Consider the following 26,484-nt stretch of genomic DNA (forward strand, 5'->3'; position numbering starts at 1 on the left):
ATGTAGTAGGTGTCCTTTGGGGCCCAGTGGTGCAATGCAGCCTCCTTGATCTCCTGAGCTGGGTGTTTCAGGAATGTCCCTTTTAAGGGTTATGTGGGCCCTCCTGTTGCAATTGAGTCTTGATTGCTAGTAGCCTATTCATCTGTAGGATTGACGCCCAAACTGGCAGACTGTGAAGCTCAGCCCCAACCACGATATGCAAGCTGCTGCTGACCACACAAAACAGGGTTTGCCTCAGCAGGGTTTGGTGCCTACTGCGATCTCCTTTTGGATATGCCACTTGTGAAGCTTATTGGATCTTGTTCTGATGTCTGAAGCTGGCCACTGGGTATGTTGGTTCTGGGGCTCGTGGGAGGGGCTCTGGTGCAGACCAGTATAAGATGCTGGTGACTGTGACTGACCCTCAGCAACCTTTTTGTAGCTACAAGTGATCCACAGTTTGTGGCTGCCTCCACTGGAACTGGGTACACACAGGAAGAATCAAGTTGCACACAAAGGCCAGCTTTTCTAGCACTAGGCTTAGGGACATGTCCTCAGAAGTCCCAAGGCACCCCAAGGAGATCCATTTCTGACTACCTGTTAGGCTCAGTCCCTGAAAGAGTCTTTGGCTATGTTCTTGAGTAGGGCATAAGCACCACAGGGCAGGGTTAGAAAGAATCCAGATGGTGGGGCTATTGCTTTCCCCCGATGTGATGCTACATATTGGGGAGTGCTCCACCCAAGAAAGATGGCCTCTGTGGTATAGCAGAATGACTCAGTACAGGGATCCTGGTAGCTGTCCCTTCCTCTCTCCCCAGAGCTACAGACCCCAGACTTTCCTCATTCAACTCTATTCTACTCCACCCTCCCTCCCTTCGTGGGAGCCCAGAGTGAGTGGCTGCAAACGAAATTTTGTACATTGGCTATTTGGGGTTGGTGGAGGGAGACAGAGAGAGAGGGGGAAACATTTACTGGTTACCTTCCATATGCGCTCTGACCAAGGATCAAACCTGCAACCCAAGTGTATACTCTGACCAGAAATCAAACTGGCAACCTTTCTGTTTGCAGCATGATGCCCAACCAACTGAGCCACGCTTGCCAGAGCTATGCATTGTCTTTTAAGAGGGGTGCTTGTGTCTCTAGCTGACTCCTGTCTCTCCCTGGCAGACAGAAAGCCCACTACTTTTCATAGCCAGATGTTATACAGGTGCTTTCTCCCACCTATTGTGTTCTGGGCTGGAGAGGTCAGCTTGGGGTATAGGTCCCATGCTTCTCAGGGGGATCCCCCACAGGTGAGATATCCCTTTGGAACCTCAGCCACCACCCGTATAAGCAAGACCAGCCCTTTTCACATCTCCACCCTTCCTACCAGTCTCAATGTGGCTTCTTCTGTAAAACCTTGGATATAAGAATTCTCTTTAGCTAGTCTTCCATTGGTTATTCAGGAATGATTGTTCTATAATTTAGTTGTAATTCTATTGGTCCTGGGAGGAGGTGAATGTAGCTTCCATCTGTTCCACCACCATCTTCTAATGTCTCATAAATGGTATTGTTTTTTTAAATTTGAGATTCCAATTGCTCTTTGCTGGTGCATAGGAATACAGTTAACTTCTGTATATTGACTTTGTATTCTGTGACCTTGGTAAACTTACTTTCTAGTTCAAGGAGGTTGTGTGTATTTTTATTGTTTGTGCATTGGTTTTGCTGTTGGGAGGGTGGTTTGGTAGATTTTTTGGGTTTTCTAATAGGCGGTCATGTAACTTATGAATAGAGACAGTTTTATTTCTTTCCAATTTGTATGCCTTTTTTTTTCTTGCCTTATTACACTAGCTGAGACTTCTAATACAATGTTGACTAAGAGGTGTGAGAAAAAACTTCTTACCCTGTTTCAGATCTTAAGGGAGGGAAAGTATTCACCATTAAATATGATGTCACCTACTGGTATTTTATAAATACCCTTCTTTAGCTTAGAAAGTTTTCTATTCTTAGTTTGCTGAGATATTTGTCATGAATAGATGTTGAATCTAAATAAAGGGTTTTTTTCCTGCATCTGTTGATAATGATACCTTGTTTTTCTTATTAATCCTATTGGTATGGTGTTTTGCATTGTATGATTTTCATGTCGAACTAGCCTAGCATTCCTGGAAGGAATCCCACTTGGTTGTAGTATATTAATTATGTTTCATATATTGTTAAGAGTTCATTTGCTAAGGATGCTTTGCATTTTAAAAGTAAAAATTGATTTCCAGGATGTCTCATTTTGATGTGGATTATGAAAATATCTGCCTTAGAGATTATGATTTCTTTGTTACGTCTTTCCTAAAAATTACTCTTTTTCTGCATTTCACAATTTGGAAGATTGGCTCTGCATAGTTAGGACTTTAGATAAAATCTAAGTCAACTGCAAGATTTTTAAGTAATTAACCAAAAATGTGAGACTGTCCCCTCTTTTAAGAGACGGTATTTGGCTACTTGTTTTATAGTGTGTTTTAGGTGTTTTGTTGTTTGTTTTTTTTAATAGATTTTTTTTCTCATTTAGGCATTTGGAGCTTACTGTTTCAATGAATAAAATTAGCCTTATTAATATAGCTTTTGAGCACTTGCTGATGATTTCCAAATGGCTAAAGAATTGGGATACATCATGTTCGCTCTCCCTCTCCCTCCGCCTGTGCCTTCTTCCTCTAGGTGTGTCTCTGCTTTGTTTCTCCTAAGCTCCAAGGGCCTTCCCTTTGCCTTTGTAACCTGTTTCCTGAGCCCACACAGCCCAGCCAGCCCACTTCCTCCATGGCTCACTTCTACCTCTGACTTTCTAAGTAAATTGTTGCTGTATTTAAAAAAAGAAAGAAAGAAAGAATTGGGGTACATCAATCCAAAATGGAAGCTTTAAAGAATGACTTGCCAAGAAGTACATAGTTTGGGTTAATTCTGGTGATGAATGGTTTTTGTTTTGTTTTGTTCCTTTAAACCTCTGCAGGAATATATGTAATGAATCACCAACAATTCTGTGCTAATGAATATAGGAATGTTAATATCATGAGTGATGGGTTTAACAACCCAAATCTACATATGAAGTTAAGAGATAGGGTCACATAGCTTAGAGAATGATAGAAAATGTCCTTGCCAATATGACCATTTCTCCTTTCAAAGTGAAAGTGGCACAGTTTTACTGCTGACAGCTGGGTAATAGAGGATTGCTGTGTTGTGGGGTCAGGATTTAGATAGTCCTTTCATAGTGTTAATAATTACTTCCATGTGCAAGCTTTTAAGTTACATATGTTAAATAAATATCTTACACTAACTCCTCCCTTACATGCCAAAGCAACTAGGTTTCAGGAACACAGCTATCAAGGTCTCTCAAGGGTAAATAGGAGAAGATAGGCAGCTTGAAGTCTTACAGAGAATTCAACTTGAATATTGATGCTGGAAAAGATAGGTTTTGTTTTCTTTTTTTTTTCTTGTATTCTTTTTTTTTAATTATTTTGTTACAGTTGTCCCCATATTCCCCTCATTACTCTCCCCCTGTCCAGTCCACCCCCACCTGCCACATTCAGTCCTCGCCTCCCCGGTTGCCTTTGTCCATGGGTCCTTTATACATGTTCCTTGACAATCCTTCCCCTTCTTTCCCCGTTATAATCCTCCCTCCTCATCCCTCCCCTCTGATTACTGCCAGTTTGTTCTTTACTTTCATGTCTTTGGTTCTTTTTTGCTCGCTTGTTTGTTTTGTTGATTAGGTTCTACTTATAGGTGAGATCATATGATATTTGTCTTTCACCACCTGGCTTATTTCACCTAGCATAATACTCTCCAGTTCCATCCATGCTATTTTGAAGAGTAAGATTTCCTTCTTTCTTTCTGCTGCATAGTGTTCCATCGTGTAAATGTACATTGTGTAAACATTTACACAATTTTTTTTATTTCTTACGTAAAATTTTTAAACATTTACATCTATTTCCCTAGGAAAGCTGCCAAAGAAATAGACTCTCTGGTATAAAGGGTATGAATATTTTTAAATATTTTGTTGAGACATGAAATGTCCTTGTATCCAAGACAAAACAATCTGACCTGTAAGAGGTAGGTAGTATCTTGGCTATGTCTACCAAATAAAGTTGAGTGACAGTTTTGGTCTTGAACTTCCTGTTATCCAAGGCAAAAAGTTACGGGGATTTTAATCTTGGATCCATAAATTTCTCAGGATTATAAGGAAATTTGTGTGTTTACACATTTTTTTCTGGAGAAAGAATGCAGTTTGCATCACATTTTCAAAGGGAAATGTGATGCAAAAGTTAAACTGTTGTATCATATATTTTTTTAATTCTTTTTTTTTAAAGATTTTGTTTATTTATTTTTAGAGAGAGGGGGAGGGAGAGAGAAAGGGAAGGAAACATCAGTTTGTGGTTGCTTCTTGCACCTGCCTCTTCTGGGCCAGTAGGGGGGACCTGGCCTGCAACCCCAGCATGTGCCCTGATGGGGAATCGAACCAGTAACCCTGTGGTTCGCAGGCCAGCACTCAATCTACTGAGCCACACCAGCCCAGGCTATATTTTATTGGTGGGGGGAGGGGAGAGATAGAGACAGAGGGAGAGGGAGAGGGAGAGGGTGTGTTTTGAAGAGAGAGACACACTCACAGAGGCGAAAACCCTTAGGAACACTGTCCTAGAAGCTACAAGATTAGAAGAGTTTCAGAAAATGTGAATGTATGTTTTAAAACTGTTGGGAAAATGTTTTCTTTTTGTGTTTTTTGCTTCTGTACTCCTCAGTAAAAGAATTTAAATACTAGATGCAGTGCCTCTCGCAATAAAGTATAGATTAATTTGATTTAACATATTAAAGTGAAGTGCATGTTTTCTAAGTAATTTTATTCCCTTTATCACTGTGTGATAATGGAAAAGTCTCTTGAGAGTTCTTAATAGATTCTAAATGATTAACAAAAGTTATTATAAAAGTAGTTAAAAACACAGGAAAGCCTTTACAGGCCGAAAAACCTAGTTTCAAATCCCTTCTTTATTGCCCATCAGGTCTGTGACCTTAAGCAAGTTTTATATTCTCTGAGGTTCACCTTTGAGTGAAAGATAGCACTAGTAATAACTTCCTCCTGTGGCTGTTATGAAGATTATATTGAATATATATATGTATACATATATATATATATAATCTGTGTAGTAATATACTGAGGTTACATATGTGTGCTATTCTTATTTTCTTTAGAAAGTGGTGAAGATAAGTGGGTTGTCTCTCAACTTAAAAACACTTTTTTTTAATGTAAACTCCTACAACAAACCAGCCTCTTTGCCACCCTTCTACATCGTACCCTGAAATTGCTACAAGAGCTCTCTGACCTGTAGACAACTACTAAGTACCAGTGTTAAAGTTTTAAGGTAAAATAGTAAAATTTAAATATCTTATCAGCAATATAAACATGCATTTTGCATCTTAACTTGGTACATGGAATACAATGTTAGTCAAATTAATCTAGAAACTTAGATAATTTCAAAGGATCTCTTTTGAAGTCTTACCCTTTGGGAGTACGAGAATTGAAAAGGCTTTTCACAGTGAGCAGTTTTCATTGGACACTGTTATAACTGATTGTTTTTAAAAACAAAGGAAACGTGGCAATTGAAGCCCACCAAAATGTAAAGAAAAGCTTTGATTTGGGTTTTATGAAAGAGTGAAGGTATTTTTAAAAACTAGAACTGGAAAATAAGTTAATAAATAGCAACCAGGTTGTTAGTGTTAAGTTTTTTTGAGTTTAGAATGAACTCAAGGCTCTCTCTCTCACCTTCAAGTATCTTTATTTTTGAAACTGTTAAGAATTTTTCTTTAGCAACACAGTGTATTTACAAACAGATTCACCCATTTGTAAGTTTTTATACACTGACTGCAATATGTGTATAATTAAATTCCTTGGTCTACAATATATAGCAAAAGAGTAAATCTTTATAACTAACTCAGTGCCCATCAGAGTATCTAGCTTAGTGTATTTTATTATTCACTCATGAAATGCTTTGAGAGTTCAGGAGAGGAAGAGCATTTACATAAAGGAAACTCAGAGAAAATTTCAGATGGGCAATGGCATTTGGGCCTGTTAGATCACAATGATCTTGGATATACATACAGAGATAGAAGGATATTCTAGAGTAAGAAAGCTGCAGGTGCCAAGACCCAGAAGCAGTACCATGTGGATATTATATGTAGTTTACAAGCCATCCGGTTCAGTTCAGCTGCTGTTACAGTGTGATTCTGAAGAACAAAATAAAACTATCAAGTTTCCTTTAGGATAAGTTGAATACAGTGAAGCATCTCCCTTGTGATTTGGTCTGTCATTTTAGGTAGGCCAAGTTATAAGAACATCAAAGATAGGTTGAATAGCAAAGGGGGTAAGCAAGGTGTTTACCATCTATAAGCCTTAATTTCCTCATCTTTAGAAATGAAGCCAATAAATAACTAGATTACAGGGTATTTTGAGGATTGAATAAAATAATATATATGAAGAGCCTGGAACATAAAAAGTCACTATTTTGGTGGTTACCAATAGTATCTGTAATGAAAATAGTATTATGTTTTTTAGAGTGAAGAGATGTTTTATTATCCAAAAGAATCAACTGTGCAGTGCAGTGTAGGAGCTTTGTAACTGTTTTTAATTCTGTTATCAATCACACATACTCCATGGTGCCATTTGTGTAATACGATTACACCTTTGTCTTTGCATTTCATAATTAAATTTTTTGTTCTGAGTATTTCATGTAAATATATACAGGAGTAGCTGCTTATTCTACAGATTTCACCAAAGCAGATGATACTTTTCTACAGAAGACCTTTATAGGAATGTTTCATTCCTTCCTTATCCCTTATTCCATACCCCCGTCCCCTGCCCAGAAGTTCAAATTTGTATAAATTCCAAGGAAATATTTCTAAGAGAGTTGAGTGAGGCAAGAATTTTATCATAAGAGGCTTTAAAATTAAGGAAACTGGGACTTGGTGAGACTTGTCTTTATAGGTAATTGGTGCAAAAACTGGGTAAGATTCAGTCTGTTTTCTTCTCTCCTTGAATAGGATTCTTTCGTTAGAATATACCATTCTGTTTCTTATCAAGTACATCTATGCAATAAACCTGTATTGATCTTAAGAATTGGGATGGCTGAGGGAAGAACAAATTCTGTTAGAAATACTACATAGAGGAGTGATTTTTAAGTTTTAACAGCTTCTTACAGTATAATTCACATACATAGAATTCACCCATTAAAATTGCACAATTCTATGACTTTAACTATATTCACAGAGTTTTACAGCCGTCACCACAATTGATTTCAGAACATTTTATTACAGACCCCTCATCTTAGCCATCCTTGCCCAATCTCCCTATTCTCCCCAGCCATAGGCAGCAACTAATCTATTTTCTATTTATCTAGATTTTATATGTTCGGGACATTTTATGTAACTGGAATCATACAACATGTACTTTATGACTAACTGCTTTCCTTTAACACGCTGTTTTCAAGATTCATTGGTGTTATGGTATATCAAGATTTCCTTCTTATTGCCAAATAGTACTCCATCATATGGATATATCACATTTTATTTATCCATATCTATTTGGTGGTTTCCACTTTTTGGTATTAGGAATAATGCTATTGCGAATATCTGTGAACAAGTTCTTGTGTGGTCATATGTCTTCATTTCTCTTGGGCATGTACCTAGAAGTGGACTAGCTAGATCACATAGTAACTCTGTGTGTAAGCAATCATTTTGAGGAACTGCCAGACTGTTTACCAAAGGGACTGCATTATTTTACATTCCCACCAGTAGTTTAAGAAGGTTCCATTTCTCCACATTCTTACCAACTCTTCTATTTTTTTGCCTTTTGTATTAAGGTCATCTTAGTGCTGTAAAGGGGTATCTCGTTGTGCTTTTGATTTGCATTTTCCCTAATGACTAATGATATTGAGTGTCTCTTCATGTACTTATTGGCCATTTGTGTATCTTCTGAGAAATGTCTATTCCGGTCCTTTGCCCCTCTTTTAAATTGGGTTTTCTTTTTAATACTGAGTTGTTACAGTTCTGCACATATTCCCTTGTACAGATCCCTCACAAGAAAAATGATTTGCAAAAAAATTTTTCCCATTCTATGGATTGTCTTTTCACTTTCTTAATACTGTTCTTTGAAGTTTGATTGCCTATTTTATCTGTTTTTTGTCATTGCTTATGCTTTTCTCAGAAACCATTGACTAAATCCAGGGTCAAAAAGATTTATATCCATGTTTTCTTCTAAGAGTTTATTAATAGCTTTAGCTTGTACATTGAGATCTTTGGTTCATTTTGTGTTAATTTTTGCATATGATGTGAGGAAGGGTCAACCTCATTTTTTTGCGTGTTAATAGCCACTTGTTTCAGTATCATTTGTTGAAAAGACTATTGTTTTCTCCATTGAGTTGTCTTGGCAAAGGAAATGATTCTTAACCATTGTTTTCAAAGGAGAGAGATAAATGGCAGAAATGAAAGCATTCTAGGTTATTATGCAGAGAGTGTGAGGTCAGGATATTTAGATCAGAGAGTTCTTTGCCTGTGGCTGACAGTTGGAAACCATAAGTAATAAATTAGACATCTGCCAAGAAGGAATTAATTACAATATGGAATTAGAGAGTGAAGTTGTAGTGGTAGATGCCTATCCAGAAATGACGATGGTCTCAACCTCTTCTGTTGAATTAAGTCATGGAATCTTCAGTTAATAGGATGAGTGTATAGAGAAACTTTGAGAGAGTTTAGTATGCAAAACTGCTGTAAATTTATAAGATAAAGAAAGCAGTTGAGATAGAGCATATCTCAATAAGCACAATATTATAATTTTATTTTCTCCAAATAAACACAGAAGCACAGTATAGACAATGAACTGAATGGCAAAATACTGGAAACAGCCAGAATTCCTTGGTTCTGATCCTAGGTGTTTAACCTTGTATAAGTCATTACCCTTCAGAATAGTGTTTGGCATTTACTGAGGCCATATGATATTTGGAAATTTGTGCAAACCTCAGTCTCCTCTCTTGTAAAATGAAGATGATGTCCAATTAATTACTTTAAAAACTTTTGAAAGAACCATATACATAGAAGGGATAATTATGCTTGAAATTTGGAAATTTAGTGTAGTAGCAGCAGCAGCAACAGGAGCTGAAATTGTGTGTCTGTGCTCAAAAGAATGCTGCAAGGTGTATTATATCCTTAGTTTTATAATGAAGAAACGTGTTCAGTGGTTATGAAAGTTGTACAGTCAGTAATCAATAGAGCAGTTATTCTAATCCAGTTCTGCATGATTACTTTGTACCACCTTGACTTTGGCATGAAAGATCCTGGTGTGTGAGGAGGGGAGTTGGGTAGCACCAATGAGATTTAAATTATTAGACATATGTAAGATTAAAATGTAATTTCCAAAGGGTTGATGAGTCCTAAGACTGATGACCTCAGAGGTGAGGTGGAACAGTGTCATATGTTAAGGTCAAAGGTATATCCATTTGACTAACTTGTAAGTCCCAGAAAGAGCTAGATTTTAGGGAGCACAGTCGTATAATAGTTTCTCCTTGTGTCCGCTGGAATCTTGGAAATTTTTGTTCAGGAGACAGGAGAAGACAGAACACTAGTGAGATAATGAAGTCAAGACGGAGAGCGGAGGTGAGTACAGAAGGCCAAAATAATACTACAGTTGTAGAAATGGGTAGACTTTGCCTTGAACCATAAGGCAGTCATTTCTTAGAATTAATTCTCATATTCATATCCTTTGAAGACCCTTTTCATCTCATCAGTAAGGTGCCTGTGGCTAATTTCTAAATGTCATGTAACTAAGCATCTCTTGAATACTTCATAGCTCTGATTTCTCAGATCTTTGCATTCTTATCCTTTTCATGGTCAAGTTGAGAGACATTATTATTTGGGAATATAAAATGAATAGAGAAGAAAAAGAGTACAAGAAAGGAGCAGAAAAATTTTTATTCCTTGATTTATCATGTGCTATTATCTTCTTGATTATAGGTACAAAGTTCGAGCTTTAGTTGCTACTCTGCTGCTGCTACTACGAAATTATCAAACAGTAGACTTGTTTCTCTTTGGAGTTTTAGCCATTGGAGATATTGTCACCTGGCACAGGGAAAGCAAAGAACTTTGAACGCTAATTCTGATTTGCAAACTTCGAATTTTTACATAGAAATCCGTGATGATTGGTGTCTGTGAGAATATCTGTGATGGAAATATGTATAGGATAGGTTACTAATATACAGTGTGTGACAAAAGTAGGCTTACAATTGTGACTATGTGAAACATGGCGTTTATTCTTGGATTATTAATTATTATATTATGAACAACTGTAAACCTATGTTTGCCCCGCCCTGTATATTGAGCCCATGATTTATGTGAGGCAGTCTGAAGCACTCAGAGATGAAGTAAGAGTCTCAGAGGTCACAAGGCGCTGAGCTATTTTGTTTATACTGTTCTGCTTCTCAGAAATGACAAAACTGGGATTCAGAAGAAAGGACAATTGAGTTGAGAAACATTATTTAAGAGAAAGGTAATGCTGTGCGCTAATTATGCATGCACTTGTGTATGCATATGTATGTAATAAATGATAGGGAGTAGGAAAAGAGGGAACCAAATGTATGATTCTTAAGTCTTGTTTACCACTCTCCTATATAGTGTGTAAGAGTGGAGAACCTAAAATTAGACTACCTAGGTTTCCAGCGTCTTTCTTCCTTTTACTACTTTCTACAACAAGTTGATGCCAGACTTCTCACCCCTTGTGAACACGGGACATTGAACCTATTTAGAGTGAAGGAAAGCTGGAATTTGGAAAAAATATAGACTGTTACTCCATGGAAGGTATAAGCTGATTGCCAGACCACTTGCCAGTGACCTCAACCTTGTAGTGTGTGCTGACCAACTTCTGTCAAAAACCCTGATTTGATCCTTAATATTTGGCACCAATATGCTAAGAGAAATGTTACCCCTTTGTCCCTTATACTATCCCAGCCCTCCTTCAATGCCAGATCAGATTATCAGAAAGCTGCAGGCCTGCACTGTGTTCATTTAGCTCTTGTAGAAACTCACTCACTGTACTATGACTTTATAATAAGCCCTTGAGTTTTGTTACAGATGGATATAAGAATTATCTATGAAGAATATTTCTACATTTTTTTGTAGAAACCATTAAAGATTTCAATTGTTAGTTAATTTTTCTTATATAAAAGTCCACATGCAAATTTCCAATTAAGTGTGCTGATAAATTCTTAAGCACTTTTTAAACAGCTAATGAAAAGGTGTACAAAGTATTTCCATTTTTGCTTTGGTTCCAGATAATTCAAAAGAATTCAGTTGCAGTAAGTAGTTTATGTTTCTGATTTCAATTATCTGTTGCTCTGTTTCCCCAATATATCTTTTGTTTCTTAATTATAATTTTCTTAGAGTTTATGAAAAATACATAAATTTTACAAGTTCTTTTTTGGAATAAGGTAGATTATTAATTAGTAATTGGTATTATAACAAAATTGAGTAATAATACACAGAGGTCCATTCCAGGCCTCCGTTTTCCTAATGAACATAGCACTTGAACAGAGAAATGCCTTTTGAAATGTATATAGCATTAGAGCTAAGGAGCCAAATGTGAAAATTAAAAACTCTTTCTTTTGAAAAATAATTATAGTTCTGGAGATTAGATTTTTTTTTTTCCTTGGTTTAAGACATATCAGTCATAGACCTATGGTTTCCAGCCTTTGGGCTTAGACCCTTGCCACACTGGAACTGTTATGAGTAGGTCATATGTCCTGTATGTTTTTTTTTAAGTGTTTATTAAAACTGTATTCTCTGTCATTTAGGAGTTTGTACATTTTTTAACCTTTTAATATCACTGGTTATTAGATGATATTAGGAAATTAAGATAAAGCTTAGTAGGCATGATGATGATATTATAGTTATTTAGGAGAATGGCCTCAAATTTTAGAGATATATGCTGAATATTTTGGTGTGGAGTATCATATGTAATTTACCTTAAGTGCTTTAGCTGTGTGTGTGTGTGTGTGTGTGTGTGTGTGTGTGTGTGTGTGTGTGTAAAGATGAAGCAAATATGTTAGAAGGCTAACAGTTGTTGAATCTAGGTGATAGATATGTGGGTGTCCATTATAGCATTTTTTTACTGTATATTTGAAATTTTTTATATTTGAAAGTGAAAAGAGAAAAAAGGGTGCTCATACTTGAAAAGAATAGTTATCAGTACTTAGTGCAACCTTCATTTTTAAAGAAGTTTCATCATAGTAATTTAACTGTGTAGGCTTGTTTTTGCCTAACATTACACTACTCGCCTGAAGAGACAAGTAACTAAAGTATTAAACAGTGGTGTGCTAAAATTACTGCCGCAGTCTTTTCAATCCTGAATGACTCTACAGCATAGCATTTTGGCAGACTACTTAGTGGATACAGATGTCCTGCCAGTTACAGATGCAGAGGAGTCAGCAGTAGAATTAATAGTTTGACATTCATGCTAGTAGATACAACGTGAACATTGGTGATCCTGGAGCATGTTGTCTGCTTACACTTCCTTATAAGAGATTCACAACCTCAATCCCAGTGCCTTGCAGACGTCCAGATCATTTATAAGGTGAGAAAGATCCCAACTTCCTTCCCCACCAAGTCACAATAGAGCTAACAGAACAGTATAGAATGAGTTAAACTCATTTCTGCTCTTGTCATAGTACACCACTTGAGTTCTGCAGACAGGAGCAAGACTAGATTGCTGAATCTAGTCTTATTCTTCCCAGAGGTTCCAAGAGCACCTCCACATGGTAGAACATATTCCCATCATTGAATAGAATCACTGCCAGACGACATGTGCCAGATAACCTGCTGTGTACTGTGTTGTAACAGATGATGTTGTAGAAAGCAGAAGGCTCATAGCTATAGCTCTCCTTACTCATGAGCTCCTTACTTAGGCTATAGCAGAAGCTAGCCTGCTCATCAGCTTTTTCCACACATGCTCACATTCAGTCACTCTTTCATGTGCATACTTTTGAAATTTACTTAAATTTTCATAACCCATGGTTCTCCTTAAACGTGTGTGTGTGTGTGTACACAAATATATACCTGGGAATAGAATTATTGGCTTTAACAGTATATTTATCTTTAGTTTAACAAGACATTGCCAAATTGCTTCCAGAATGACTGTACCAACTTAAACTCCCATCAACAGTGTCTAGAAGTTTCCATGGCTCTACATCTTTAACAGCCACTTTAAATTTTTGCCTGTTCATGAGTGTGAAATAGTATCTACACAGCTAGTTTCTTCATAGTGATTGGCTTATATTGGGCAAAGTTTATGAAAAATCATTGTTTGATTATGCAAACAGTAGGCTATTCTGAATGGAATGCTGCTTGCTGTTGAAATACTTTGTTTTCAGTAGTGTAAAAAAAATCCTTCTTTTAGGAATTTTAGACAAGAATAACTAAGGAAAAATACTCCCATGGGGCATTTTCAACTTCCAAACTTGTTTTTCTATCCTCCTGCACTACCCGCCCCCCCCCCCCCCCCCCGGCCCTGCCCCTGATTCTCTTAGCTGTTCTGACCAATGATCAGTCAGGACATGAAGGAATGAGATGTCAGGATCTCTACTGACAAATTACATCTCACAGCAGAATAAACTCATTTCTCATTAATAAGCTTCATGGTTTTATTGCTATCCTTTTGATTACTTCAGTAATTAAACTTGAATCTGTTTCTTAGGAGCCAATGTAAGAAGACAGAGAATATTCTGCTACTGAATTTGTAGCAGCTACCTTATAATTATCTGGTGACTTTCCTAGGAAAAAAGGTGTAAAGAATGTGTGATTTCATATGTATTGCATTTAAACAATTGCTGCTTAAGTTGAGCTGTATTCCAGTTATCTATTGCTATGTAATAAGTCACCTGAACACTTAGTGGCTTAAGATTTTGATTCTGAATAACATGAAGCAAGCACATTTTACCTGGTCTCTCCCATTAGCTGTAGCTATAAAACCTGGCATAGAGCAGCTATTTGAAGATTCAGAAAGGTAGACAGGTATTTTAGGAAAGAAGAGCAGATTTTTAAATACTACAGAACTAGGGTTGAATTTATCATTCTTCCCTCTCTGGTATCCCCAGGGCTGAATTCAGCACAGTTTAAAACCCAGAAGTGGGCATCAATATAGATAGAGAATTGCAGGTCTGATGCAAAGAATAAGAAAGGGATATTCTAATGTTCAGAGAAAAGTACAGCAGCCTTTTGTATTTCTTTTTTCTTTCTATTCTCTCTGTTCTCTTCCACCATAAACCTCAAGCAATTCTGTAGTGACAGCAGATTGGGGTTTTTCAGGATCCTCAAGGTCTGAGGGCAAAGAACCTTTCTGTCTGATTAGTGGAGCTTTGATCCCCAAAAAGGTAGAATGAACCCCAACTGCTTTTTTTTTCTTTCTTTCTTTCTCCTTTAGCCACTCGACTCTAGATACAGGCATTATCATGGAAATTGTGTAGCAATCAAGTAAATAAAGCCCTAGCTTTCTGGATTGGCAGGAAGGGGGGACCCTAGAGAAGTAGAAAATACTGGGGAGATTGTGAGAGGGAGGAGCATGGAAAATAAACTCTTTAAATTTTATTATGAACTCCTTAGCTTACTCATGGGATGTGCATGCATAAGACCAACCCCAAGTAGCACACCTCCTCTTTGTAAAATGAAATGTAGGTTACACTACTGTCCAGGTACCCGTCTGGCAACAGGGTAGTGCACATATGGGACAGATCCAAATAGCACTGCAAAAACTTTGAAAACTTAACCGAATTTCAGGAACCACAGTCCACAGAAGGTTGGTTAGAAATTATGGCCTAAAGAAAACTGGCTTAACTGCCTGCTAGAATAAAAAATCTCCATAGAATTTTAAGATGACGTACAATCTTATAACAACATACAATAAAACATTATTTGACATTTGAAAAAACAAACAAAAAACCAGGAAAATTAGTGCACATGGAAAAGGTCAAAGATGCTTGTGCCAAGAAAACACAGACATAAGTATTATATGGCAAAGACTCTAAAGCAGTTATAAAAACGTTCCAGCAAGTAAGGGTAAACACTCTTGAAATAAAAAAAGTTTCAACAAAGAAATAAAGGAGATAAAAGAATCAGATGGGAGTTTTAGACCTGAAAAAGAATTCACCAATAGGATCAGTAGCAGAAAATGATAGAGAAGAGTCAGTGAATATGAAGATGGATAAATAGTAATTATCCAATCTGGGGGAAAACAAAGATTGAAAAAACTATTGAGAAACTTAGGGACTTGTGAGGCAAGGGCAAAGGTCTAACATGTATGTCATCCGTGTTCCAGAATGAGAGGCAAAGGAATGGACCAGAAAATTAATTTGAAAAAATAATGCTTGGAAACTCCCCAAATTTGGCAAATGAGATAAGCTTATAGATTCAAGAAGCCCTAACTTGGATAAAGACAAAGAAACCCATACCCAAACACATTGTAACTAAAATGATAACACCAAAACTGAAGACAAAGAAATAAATTGAAAACAAGAAAAAATGTCGCCATGCTTAGAGAGAAAAACCATTCAAACAACTGCATATTTCTCATCAAAAGTCTTGGAGAACAGAAGGAAGTAGAATTACATATTTTAAGTGGTGGGAGAAAGGGACAGGACATCAACTTAGGTTTTATATCCATCAAAAATATCCTTTAGAGATGAGGATAAAACGAAGACATTCTCAGGTGAAGGAAAACTAAACTAATTTGTGGTCAGTAGACTGCTGTAAATTGCTAAAGTAAATTCTTAAGACAGAGGAGAATTGGAAAATTCGGAATGAAGGAAGAACAACAGAAATTGTTAATACCTGAGTGAATATTTATACTTCTCTTGAATTCCTCAACTGACAGTTGAAAGCAAAAATTATACCATTGTTTGATAGGACTTTTCAGTGTATTTAGATGCACAAGGAGGGAGGGTTAAAAAACTTACAATGGTGATAAAGTTTCTATCTTCCATTTGAAGTGGTAAAACAGTGATTCTAAGTCTTCGAAAAGTTAAACATGTATATTGTGATCCCTTACAGCAACCACTTAAAAAAAAAACTTCAGGAAAAAATATAGTAAAAAAATCATAGATAAATTAAAATGAAATCCAAATATACATATACATATATCTCTCTCTCTCTCAAATAATCCAGCCGAGGCAGGAAATTTACTCTCATTCCCTCCCTTGTTCATTCAGCCTCCTTGGCATGCCTTGTACACACCAAACTCATTCCTATCTTAGGGCTTAAACTTGATATCTCTGCCTGGAACACCCTTCTCGTTTTATTCAGATCTCTGTCCAGATCTCTGTTATTTTATCAGAGAGATCCCTTTTACTCTGCTTTATTTTTCTTCATTACCAATGAATATATTTAGTATATTTGTTTATTAATTTCTTTACCAGCTAGAATGTAGGGCCTAATTTGTATGTTCTCTGATGTGTCTCTAGAGCCCAGAACAGTGCCCTAAATATTTGAATGAACAGCTCAGCTCAGGTTCTTCCTCTAATTTTGAAGCTTCTTCCAATTCATAGTAATGCACTTTCCTCACTTTTTCTGAACATCATTATAGGTGCTCATGTACTGTCTCCACTGATTCCTTAAAGATAGAACTCTTATCATGTGGAGCCTGAGCTATACAGTGTGGCTTTACATCTCACCTGCCATGTAGCCATAAAACTCTGGCCACGTTACTAACCTCTCTATTCCATTTCTCTGCATGTAAAATAGCAATAATGGGTAGTTCAAAGACTGGAAGACGGGGAGACAGAATGGGAACAGTGGGGCAGGGATCCGATCATCACTTTCTTTTTGTGGCATAGCTATTTGGACTTTGGATTTTTTCATATAGGTAACAGAGAGCTTAGACAGACCTTTTTTTGTTTGTTTGTTTTGTGTTTTGTTTTTTGTTTTTTGGAAGCGATTGTATGACAAGACAGATTTTTCAATTCACTTAAAATTTGAACTTCTTAAAAATTTACCTTTCTGTTGTGTTGTTATGGAGTTTTGTTTCATCTCCATGTTCTGTGTTTACTGCTATTTCCTGGCTAAATTATATTTGTTAAAAAGATCAGGAACTTTTGGTCAGGAGTATATGGTAACTTTCATAATGTAAGGGGAACCACAAATGTCATGGGTGATCTTCATTGCTCCATGTTTTCTCTTAACAGAAATTTCATATTCTGGGTCCTTTTCCTATTTAAGACCTTTTTAGGCTTTCCCTTATTTCAAGAAGAATTTCTACTTGTACACTTACCTGCTTTCTTGGTGAACTAAAAAGAAACAATAATGTGCATTGGGTTTGTAGTAACCTTTGCCTTTTGGATACATGTGAGAAATGAGATTATTTACCATTTCTTCAGTTTCAGCATATATCTGTTACCAAAAATATTTTTTAACAATATTCTCCCAGCTCTATTGTAATGACACAGAGAACGTTTGGGGTTCTTTAGCTAAGTCACAGTGTCTGGAAGACTGTGTCTTATCCCAGGTTAGAATCAGTATATTACATATGGTACAAATCAAATTAACCAATAGTTCTTCAAATTTTTTATTTCCTGTTTGTTTTCTCCAGACACAGAGTAAGTTCAAGGAGAAAAGTTCTTTCCTAACTTTTAATATTTTGAGCTGCCTGTGTTTGGGATTTAAACTATTTTTGGTGCTTATTGCTTAACTGGGCTGAAGATTACCTCATGTGACAGCAGAGATCTCTTGTTTTGGAATTGCCATTACTTTCTAGAACAGCCACTCTGTACAGCGGCCAACATGCCCTGGATCCTCCTGCTTCATATTACAGTGATACTGCTTTGTCAGGGTAGAATTCAGCCTAACAGGGCTGGAGTCAGTCTCTGCTGACCTCATGCCACAGTACAGCATGTTCAAATCTGGGAGAAACCCGAGGGTTATTCGGCATATTCTTCCTCCTCCTTCCTCACAAGCATGGAGCCCTCACTCTCCGCGGAAACCGTATGTTGTATATGTGTGTGTATCTGTCTTCTTCTTTTTTAACTCTTAATTCTATAGTTCTACAGCTTTAAGTGGGGGCTGGTTGAATAGACAGACATAGGAAATGCTCTGAGCTGCTGAAACTTAGCATTTTTCAGCAATAGATTTCAGCCACGGGCATGTGCTATTTTTGGACTGACTCGTGTGAAGTTGCTATAATCGAGAAGCATGTTATTTGTTTCCTAATAGTTCTTTTTACCCATAACTATTTGGACAGAATGTACAGAGTGCTCTTGGCTGTGTGAGCATGCTCAGATCATGCTGGAGTGTCCCGACTCTTCTGTAGGATGGGCTGCTTCAGTGCAGAGCCAGTGTTGTCCTCACTCAAGCTAAGTAATTACCAGAAAACAAGTGTTTTCTTCAATGAACAAAAGAGTTTGGTTTGCCTTTTGCAGCTTGGGAAAGTTTGGGTTAAATTTGAAGGTGCCAGGCATGGAGAACAAATAAGACTTTGGATTAAAGCCATTTGAAGTATTTCTCACATTACAAAGAGGTTCTTACCACTGAGCTACTGGTTTTTGGTGTATTTTTCCCAAAGACTTGACAGTTTTCTGAATTGTAAAGCAATATGCATGTATCTCAGTGCTAATTATGTCTCCAGACCAGCAGAACAGGTCCCTGAGATACAACTGGATAGGGGATAATCAAGGTCTTTATGCAATATACCCACTGTCTTCAGAACATTTCATCCATATTCTTGAGTAGAAGATAGCCTAAAGCTTGATTTTTATCATGCTTTTTTGAGTGGGTTTTATAAATAATGCACAAATATTTCTAAGAGATAAATGCTAAAGCAAAGCAGATTCTTTATAGTTTTACCTGATTCTAAAATTAATGTACATTAATATTGTTTGCTATTAAGCCATTGGACTTAAGATCCAAACAGATTTTTTTATTCTGAAATCTGATATTAAATTACTCTCTTATCTGTTATGGTTAATAATTTAAATGCCAACTTTGTTAACAGAGATTTGTGCCTCTGATCTGTACCCTTTTTTCCTGTTGTTTGTTCTATGTCTTGGATTTTTAAATCCTGGCACATCTCTGCTTATTCTGAGGTTATAAAAGGTCAGTTTACTTATCTGTGTTTTATTAAGAATGTTAGCCCAGGTCAAATGGGGTGGTCAGAAGAAAAGAATTCTTAAGAGAATGCTAAAAGGATAGGGGGTAAAATAGAAGTTAACTCCTTTTCTCCATTATTGACAGTCCAAAGGAGGGAGGGAAATGTAAAACATTCTTTAAACATTCTCAGTTGATTTTATTTTTTCTCCATTGATTTCCTTAATTCATGAGAAGAGAATGTTTGCATTAAATTAAAAAAATAAAAAACCTTAGTTCCTGGTAAATGATCGTACACTAAACTGTTTTTCTTGCTTCCCTCCCCACCTGTCTCTTGCTCAAACTATTATCAACTCTGATGAACTAAAATACTCTCGTTGATACAATATTTAAAATGTTTAGAAACGAGGTACTAGCTCCAGCATCTGGGGTTCTTAATAAGACTATCAGGTATACCAAACTGCTGTAGATTAGGGTTCAACTGCGACCTCTTTGTATGAAATTGCAACATGCTTTGTGAAGAGTTCGTTTAAACTACAGAATGACCATTTTGAGGAAACATTCAAGAACGGAAAATGTATCTGATTCTAGGAGATGGGAGTTTTAGAAGAGTGGAACACTATAGAACCCATTTTATAAATGTTGAACATATCTATATTTTAAATATTTTTTATTTATTGATTTTAGAAAGAGAGAGAAAGGAAGAGAGAGAAACATTGATTTGTTGTTTCACTTATGTATACATTCATTGGTTGATTCTTGTATGTGTCCTGGCCGGGGATCAAACCCACTGCCTTGGCATATTGGGATGACATTCTAACCAACTGAGGTACCTGGCCAGGGACATATCTATCTTTTAAATATATAAGATTATAATATCCCCAGATATTAACCAGTTCCAAAAAATTAGTAATTCCTTTTGCCCTTCCATAATAACCTTGCAACACTACACATATATTAGTCATGTATGTAATGCATATGTTCCAGACAGTTCCTTGGCAATGTTGACATTGTGTAGGTTTTCTGTACAAATGCCCAGAATTTACAATGGGAATTTAGAACATGCATGTGTAGTCACTTGGTCATATATAGATGCTCTGTCTTTTGAATAAGTGTTATTTGCATTGGGTTGTCACTTTATTAAACAATGTCCTTTTGAAAGATAAAATAAAACTCCCTTCACATCCAAACCCTCAGAGACTGCTGCTTGACCTAAATCTCATCATTCTGTAGGACTCAGAGTGCCACATAAAGGTCACATCCCATGGGAAAAGTGCAAAGGTCTGCCCACATTATTTTGTAATTGTAGGATTTCTTTTTAATTGAATGCCATTGAAAAGAAATATCTCTAACCCTAGCCGTTGTGGGTTTCAGTTGGTTAGACGTCATCTTGCAGACCAAAAGTTCGCAGGTTTGATTCCTGGTCAGGTTGCACATTCAGTCCCCAGTCAGTTCTCCTCTCTCTAAAATCAATAAAAGAAAAAGAAAATAAGATTTTAGTTATTTACTTGTAGAGAGGAAGGGAGGGAGAAAAAGATGGAGAGAAATATCAATGTGCAAAAGCTGCATTGACCGGTTACCCCTCGCATGTCGCCAACTGAGGACCTAGCCTGCAACCCAGGCATGTGCCCTGACCGGAAATTGAATCGGCAACCTTTCAGTCCACAGGCCTTCACTCAGTCCACTGAAACACGCCATCCAGGGTGGGCATAGCATAACTTAATGTACGTGAGATTAATAACTATGGCCTACCAATTAATAAATTGAATTTTAAATCAGTAAAAAATATTACTGTATCGTGTATATATATATAATTTTAATATTCACTTGATGATCTAAAGTTTCCCAAACATTGTCTTAAGGAGTGTTTGTTTTTTTTAATTAATGTTAAAATTAGGTGTAGAAAGGTATTTTTTAGGTATAGGTACTTTATGTTAATTCTTGGGGAAAGAGACACATTTTCAGTCTCCTTAGCATTAAATTGTTACCATTAAAGGCCAGTGGTGTCAGGATTACATAAGTATGAAGGAGGACCCCCAAAAAACCAGAATTACCTTCTAGAGGGCGAGCCCCTTGTAGGACAGGCTTCTCCCGCTAGGTGAGTGTTACAGGAACCCATCTATATCAGTGTACTAACTGGCATTGTTGTGAGAGCTGCATTTGGCTTCAGTGAATTTTTTTTTTTGAAGACTTTTTCAGTGCATTTGCCACTTCATGATGGGTGATTTATGAGCACACCAGCCCATGGTGCGCTGAGTGTTCGTTTTTGACCAAAAAGAGCATGACCCCATCCCACGCCCCCTATTGATCTGATCTCACCCCAGGCAACTTTTTTTGTTTCCCCAGTGAAAAGTCATCAAAGGGAGACATTTTGCCAGTATGGAGGAGGTGAAACAAAAAATAGCAGAAGCACTAGAGGGCAACAAAATCAACGAGTTCAAAAACAGTTTTGAGCAGTGGAAAAAAATGCCTTGATAGGTGTATTGTACCAAGTGGAAAGTACTGTGAAGGTGACTGAAGTTTAAACATGTAAGAATAAATACACAATTTTTTTATCAATAAATTCCATTTGGGGGGGTGTCCCCCTTTGTACTTCATAAAAGAAGCCCTAATTACTAAAGTGTTAAATAGATTTTCTAAAATTATCTAAGACTAAACTCATTTCCTTTTTTTGTTTTTGTTTTTTAAGATTTAACTTACTTCTTTTTAGACAGAGGGGAAAAGAGGGAGAAAGGGAAGGAGAGAAACATGAGTGTGTGGTTGCCTCTCAGGTGCCCCCTACTGGGGACCGAGCCCACAACCCAAGCATATGCCCTGAGTGGCAACCAGATGGGTGACATTTTGGTTTGCAGGCCTGCACCAGCCAGCCAGGGCTCATTTTCTTTTTTAATAGAATTATCAGTCTAGTGAATGAGAGATACTCTGAAGACATGGTATCTAGATTTCAACAGTGTCTTTAACAAGAGTTCTTCATTATGTCTTTGGGGGGAGATTTTAACTGGTTATTCATAACTGAGTGACTGGAAGGGAGGGAGAGAGGGAGGTAAATAAAGGGAGTAAAGAAAGTAAATACTAACTCGGCCCTGACCAGTGTGGCTCAGTTGGGCATTGTCCTGCAAAATGAAAACTCACTGGTTTGATTCCAGGTCATGGCATATGCCTGGGTTGTGGATTTGGTCCCCAGTCAGAGTATGTGCAAGAGGCAGCTGATAGCTGTTTCTCTCCCTTTCTTCCTTCCTTTCCCTCTCTCTAAAAATAAATAATTAGAAAAGAAAAGAGTGCTAATTCAGATAAATACAGCCTGGAACAAGGTCTCTGACAGTTTGCTCCAAGATATTTCCTGTCCTGTTCAACCTCTTCATTAATTCTTTTGCTAAAGACAAAAACTGTATTGTATATAATGTAAAGGTTAAAATGGGGAAATAATGAGCATCTGTGAATAATGAGGTATCATTTTTTTGATAATATTGATTGGCAAATAACCCACTAGCTTGCACACCAGAGACATCTGTGATTGTTCTATTGCTTGAAAAATCTTTTTTTTTTTTCCTAACGTTTACAATTATCCAGTTTCAGAAGACAGAGACTTTAATGCCCTTATCTGGTTACTTGTTTTATGCTGTAATCCAGTTTATTTTATGTGTGTATTTAATGCTTTCCTTTTTTATATCTGCCCTAAATAATTGGCAATCAAAATTAAAAAGATCTTTTATTAAAATAATGAAGACATTGTATGCTTAATCAGAGTTGAAGATGTCAAGCAGCTAAAAAGAATTTTTAAAATTTTGAGCTATAGAATTGGAATCCAGTGGTGTTCTCAAATGAAAAGCTGAAATCACAGTATGTAATTAAACTATACCATATTTATGTGATTTATGGAAAGGACAACTTTTTTAAATTTTTTAATTACTGTTGACATTTAATATTATATCAGTTTCAGGTATATAGTATAGCAGTTAGACATTTATATAACTTCAGAAGTGATCTCTCCAATAAGTATAGTAGCTACTGGCACCATACATAGTCATTGCAATATTACTGACCATGTACCCTATGCTGTACTTACATGCCTGTGACTATTTTGTAACTGCCAATTTGTGCTTCCTAATCCCTTCACCTTTTCCACTCAGTTCTCCAATCCCTCTCCCCTCTGGCAACCACCAGGTTATTCTCAGTATTTATGAGCCTGTTTCTGGTTGGCTGTTGTTGTTGTTGTTGTTGTTCATTTAGTTTGTTTTTTAGATTCCACATATAAGTGAAATGATTTGGTATTTGTCTTTTCTCTCTGGCTTATGTTACTTAGCATAATGCCCCCTGGGTCCATCCATGTTGACACACATGGTAAAGATTTTGTTCTTTTTTATTGCTAAGTAATGTTCCATTGTATATGTGTACCATACTATCTTTATCCAATCATCTTTTGATCGATACGTCCATCAAAAGTTACTTCCATGCCTTGGCTATTGTAAATAATGCTGCAATGAACAGAGAGATACACATATCTTTATAAATTAATGTTCTGGATTTCTTCAGATAAATACCCAGAAGTAGAATTGCTGAGTCATAGGGTAGTTCTATTTTTAATTTTTTGAGGAACCTCCATACTATTTTCCACAATGGCTTTACCAATTTGCAATCCCACAAATAGCATATGAGGACTCCCTTTTTCCACATCCTCCCCAATGCTTGTTATTTGTTGATTTATTGATTATAGCCATTCTGATAGATGTGGTTTAAATTTGCATTTCTCTGCTGATTAGTATCTTGAGCATCTTTTCATGTCTACTGGCCATCTATGTCCTCTTTGGAGAAATGTCTATTCAGGTCCTCTGCCCATTTTTTAATTGGATTTTTGGGGGCATTAAATTGTATGAGTTCTTTATATATTTTGGACATGAACCCCTTATCAAATATATCATTGGTGAATATCTTCTCACATTCAGTAGGATGTCTTTTTGTTTTATTGATGGTTTCTATTGATGGTTTCCTTTGCTGTGCAAAACTTTTTAGTTTGATGTAGTTCCATTTGTTCATTTCTCCTTATGTTTGTCCTGAAGGGCAACTATTTTTTAACACCATTTTCAGTGAAAGAGAAAGCACACACAGGAGCTAAATTAAATGCTGTTTACTTTGCTAGGTTTTCAAGCAAATCTCTAACTCTTTACACCATAATTTAGATACTGTACCAGAGTCTGCTTAACCTATATCAGACTTTGCAATGCATTTTTCAAATTAGGATGTGTTAGTCATTTTTGAAATTAAAATTCTAGAAAGGAAGCATTATTAATATTACCTGAATATTAGGATATTATGCTAGAAACATTGTTAATGTAATTACAACTTAAAGCACCCTGAGAGAAAAGTTTCTAGTAAATGAAAAGAATAAATGAAATGCCTAATAATAACCGCACCTTAATTTTGTTTACAAAGAGACACTGAAAGAACTTCTATTATCTATTGACCCTAGACAAATTTATTATGTCAAACTTTTCCCTTTAATGTGCAAGGCGAAGCACTAAGTTATTAGAAATTTTAATTAGGACTTTTCCGTCTTCCTAGCTTAGTGGTTTACAAATTATGTCATCTCAACTTTAAAATGTTTTGTAAATTAATTTTTATCAAATCATAAGCACATAGAAGTAATCTTGTCAGAACATATTTGTGGGAAGATGGAAAATGTTTATTTCTTGAATGGCTGCTGAAGTCAGGAACAAATGAGAGACAGTTCCATAGTGATTTTCTAAATAATGGCTTATAAACAGAGGTCTTTCATATTTACTGCTTCTTAGTCCTAAATAAGAAATTTGTCTCCTATTTAGTTGTGAATGATTTTATTTGCCCCTCAGACATTTCTAATAAATTTTGCTTAATTGTGGGGTAGGCCATCTTTTAAGGACTCTTACAATTGTAAATTGGAATTCTGTGGTGGAGGGGCGCGTTATCATTCTTTTGTATGATTGTAGAATCACAGAAACTAATTCATCCTTGGAGGATTAATATCAGTTCATAAATAAATACTGTCTAGGAATCGTAGGTAGCTCTGTAAAACATTGAATACAAAAAAAAACAGAAGATTCCAACTGAGAAACCAACCACAACTAGCTGTAGACTTGAACAATATAAGCATGTATTTGAGGTGATATGATTTTATGTTTTTATTTCTTACTGATTCATTCCACAGACATCTATTGAGTCTGTACTCTGTATGGTCCTAACAAAAATGAATGTAGGGCCCTCCATCTAATACCTCCCTGTTTGAAAAAATAATTATAATGAACTGGTCTTATATAAGCTTTAGGGAACCTTATTTTCTAAGTAGATTCACTAGAACCACAGATTGTTTATCTTATTTCACTGTTAAGAGTTTAGTGATCTCTTGGTAATATGCCCATTTGAATACCATGGCAAGTCTGTATACTCTAATGAAATACTGAAATCTCAGAACAGGGTTTCTTCTCTCTTCAAATTTGGAACACGTCATTTTATTATGTTAGATTTTCATAAATATTTAAAATACGTGGGGGGACCCCAAAAATGGAATTACCGTCTGCAGGGCGGGCCTCTCGTAGTACAGGCTTCCCCCCAAGGTGAGTGTTCTAAAACCCATCTGTATCAGTGTACCAGCTGGCATTGTTATGAAAGGCTGCATTCAGCCTCCCTGAATTTTTTTTTTTAACTCTTTCATTGAGTTTGCCCATTTCATAGTAGTTGATTTATGAGTGCACCTGCCCACCCTATGCTGAGTGTTCAGCAGTTTTTAACCAAAAAAATGGCATCATCCCCCCTGTCCCACCTTTCCAATTCACCCAATCTCACCCTGAGCAACTTTTTGTTTCCCCAATGAAAAAAATCCTCAAAGGGAAACATTTTGCCTATGTGGAGAGGTGAAACAAAAAATGGCAGAAGAACTAAAAGACATGAGAATTGACAAGTTCAAAACTATTTGAAGCAGGGGGAAAAATGTCTCCATAAATGTATTGCACCAAATGGAGAGTACTTTGAAGGTGACTGAAGTTTAAACATGTAAGAATAAATACACAATTTTTAATAAATAAATTCCATTTGGGGGGTGGTCCCTCTTGTATGTTGAGCTTAAGGAAATCAGGCCACTGAATGTGATGGCGTCTTATTATTGGATTCTGGCAAGTAAAATCAAGGTTGAAGGCTTTCAGGTATTTAAAGAATGAATCGTGTTTTGTAAAAACTCTTTAATTTGTAAAAATCAGGTGTCCAGGAAATTAATCAACCTGCCCTCTAGTTTTTCATTTCCAACCTCAACCCTGCAAGCTCCAGTTTTATATCTTAAGCATTAAACCTTGTTTTGTTTTAAGCTTCATAAATCACACAAGTCCCATGATTGATGAGTGGCAAAGCAAGGACTCAATTCCA

The 26,484-nt window shown here is 36.5% G+C and overlaps 1 protein-coding gene across 9 annotated transcripts in view; it reads left to right on the top strand.

The window, feature by feature from the left end:
- The window catches only part of TMCC1 (transmembrane and coiled-coil domain family 1), a 208,588-nt gene that overhangs the window by 128,374 nt on the left and 53,730 nt on the right, over positions 1–26,484 (top strand). The window contains exon 1 of one of the 9 annotated variants that reach the window (XM_054595563.1): positions 17,829–18,012. The exons of 7 other annotated variants lie outside the window; for them this stretch is intronic. In XM_054595563.1, the coding sequence (XP_054451538.1) occupies positions 17,971–18,012 (42 nt within the window). In that variant the 5' untranslated portion in view covers positions 17,829–17,970. Of the gene's footprint in view, positions 1–17,828; positions 18,013–26,484 lie in introns of those variants that run through there. One more of the 9 variants, XM_054595565.1, reaches the window with a different exon arrangement.

Source organism: Pteronotus mesoamericanus, unplaced genomic scaffold (assembly GCF_021234165.1).
Source record: "Pteronotus mesoamericanus isolate MK-2021 breed Mesoamerican mustached bat unplaced genomic scaffold, CSHL_Meso_final scaffold_54, whole genome shotgun sequence".
Classification (NCBI taxonomy): domain Eukaryota; kingdom Metazoa; phylum Chordata; class Mammalia; order Chiroptera; family Mormoopidae; genus Pteronotus; species Pteronotus mesoamericanus.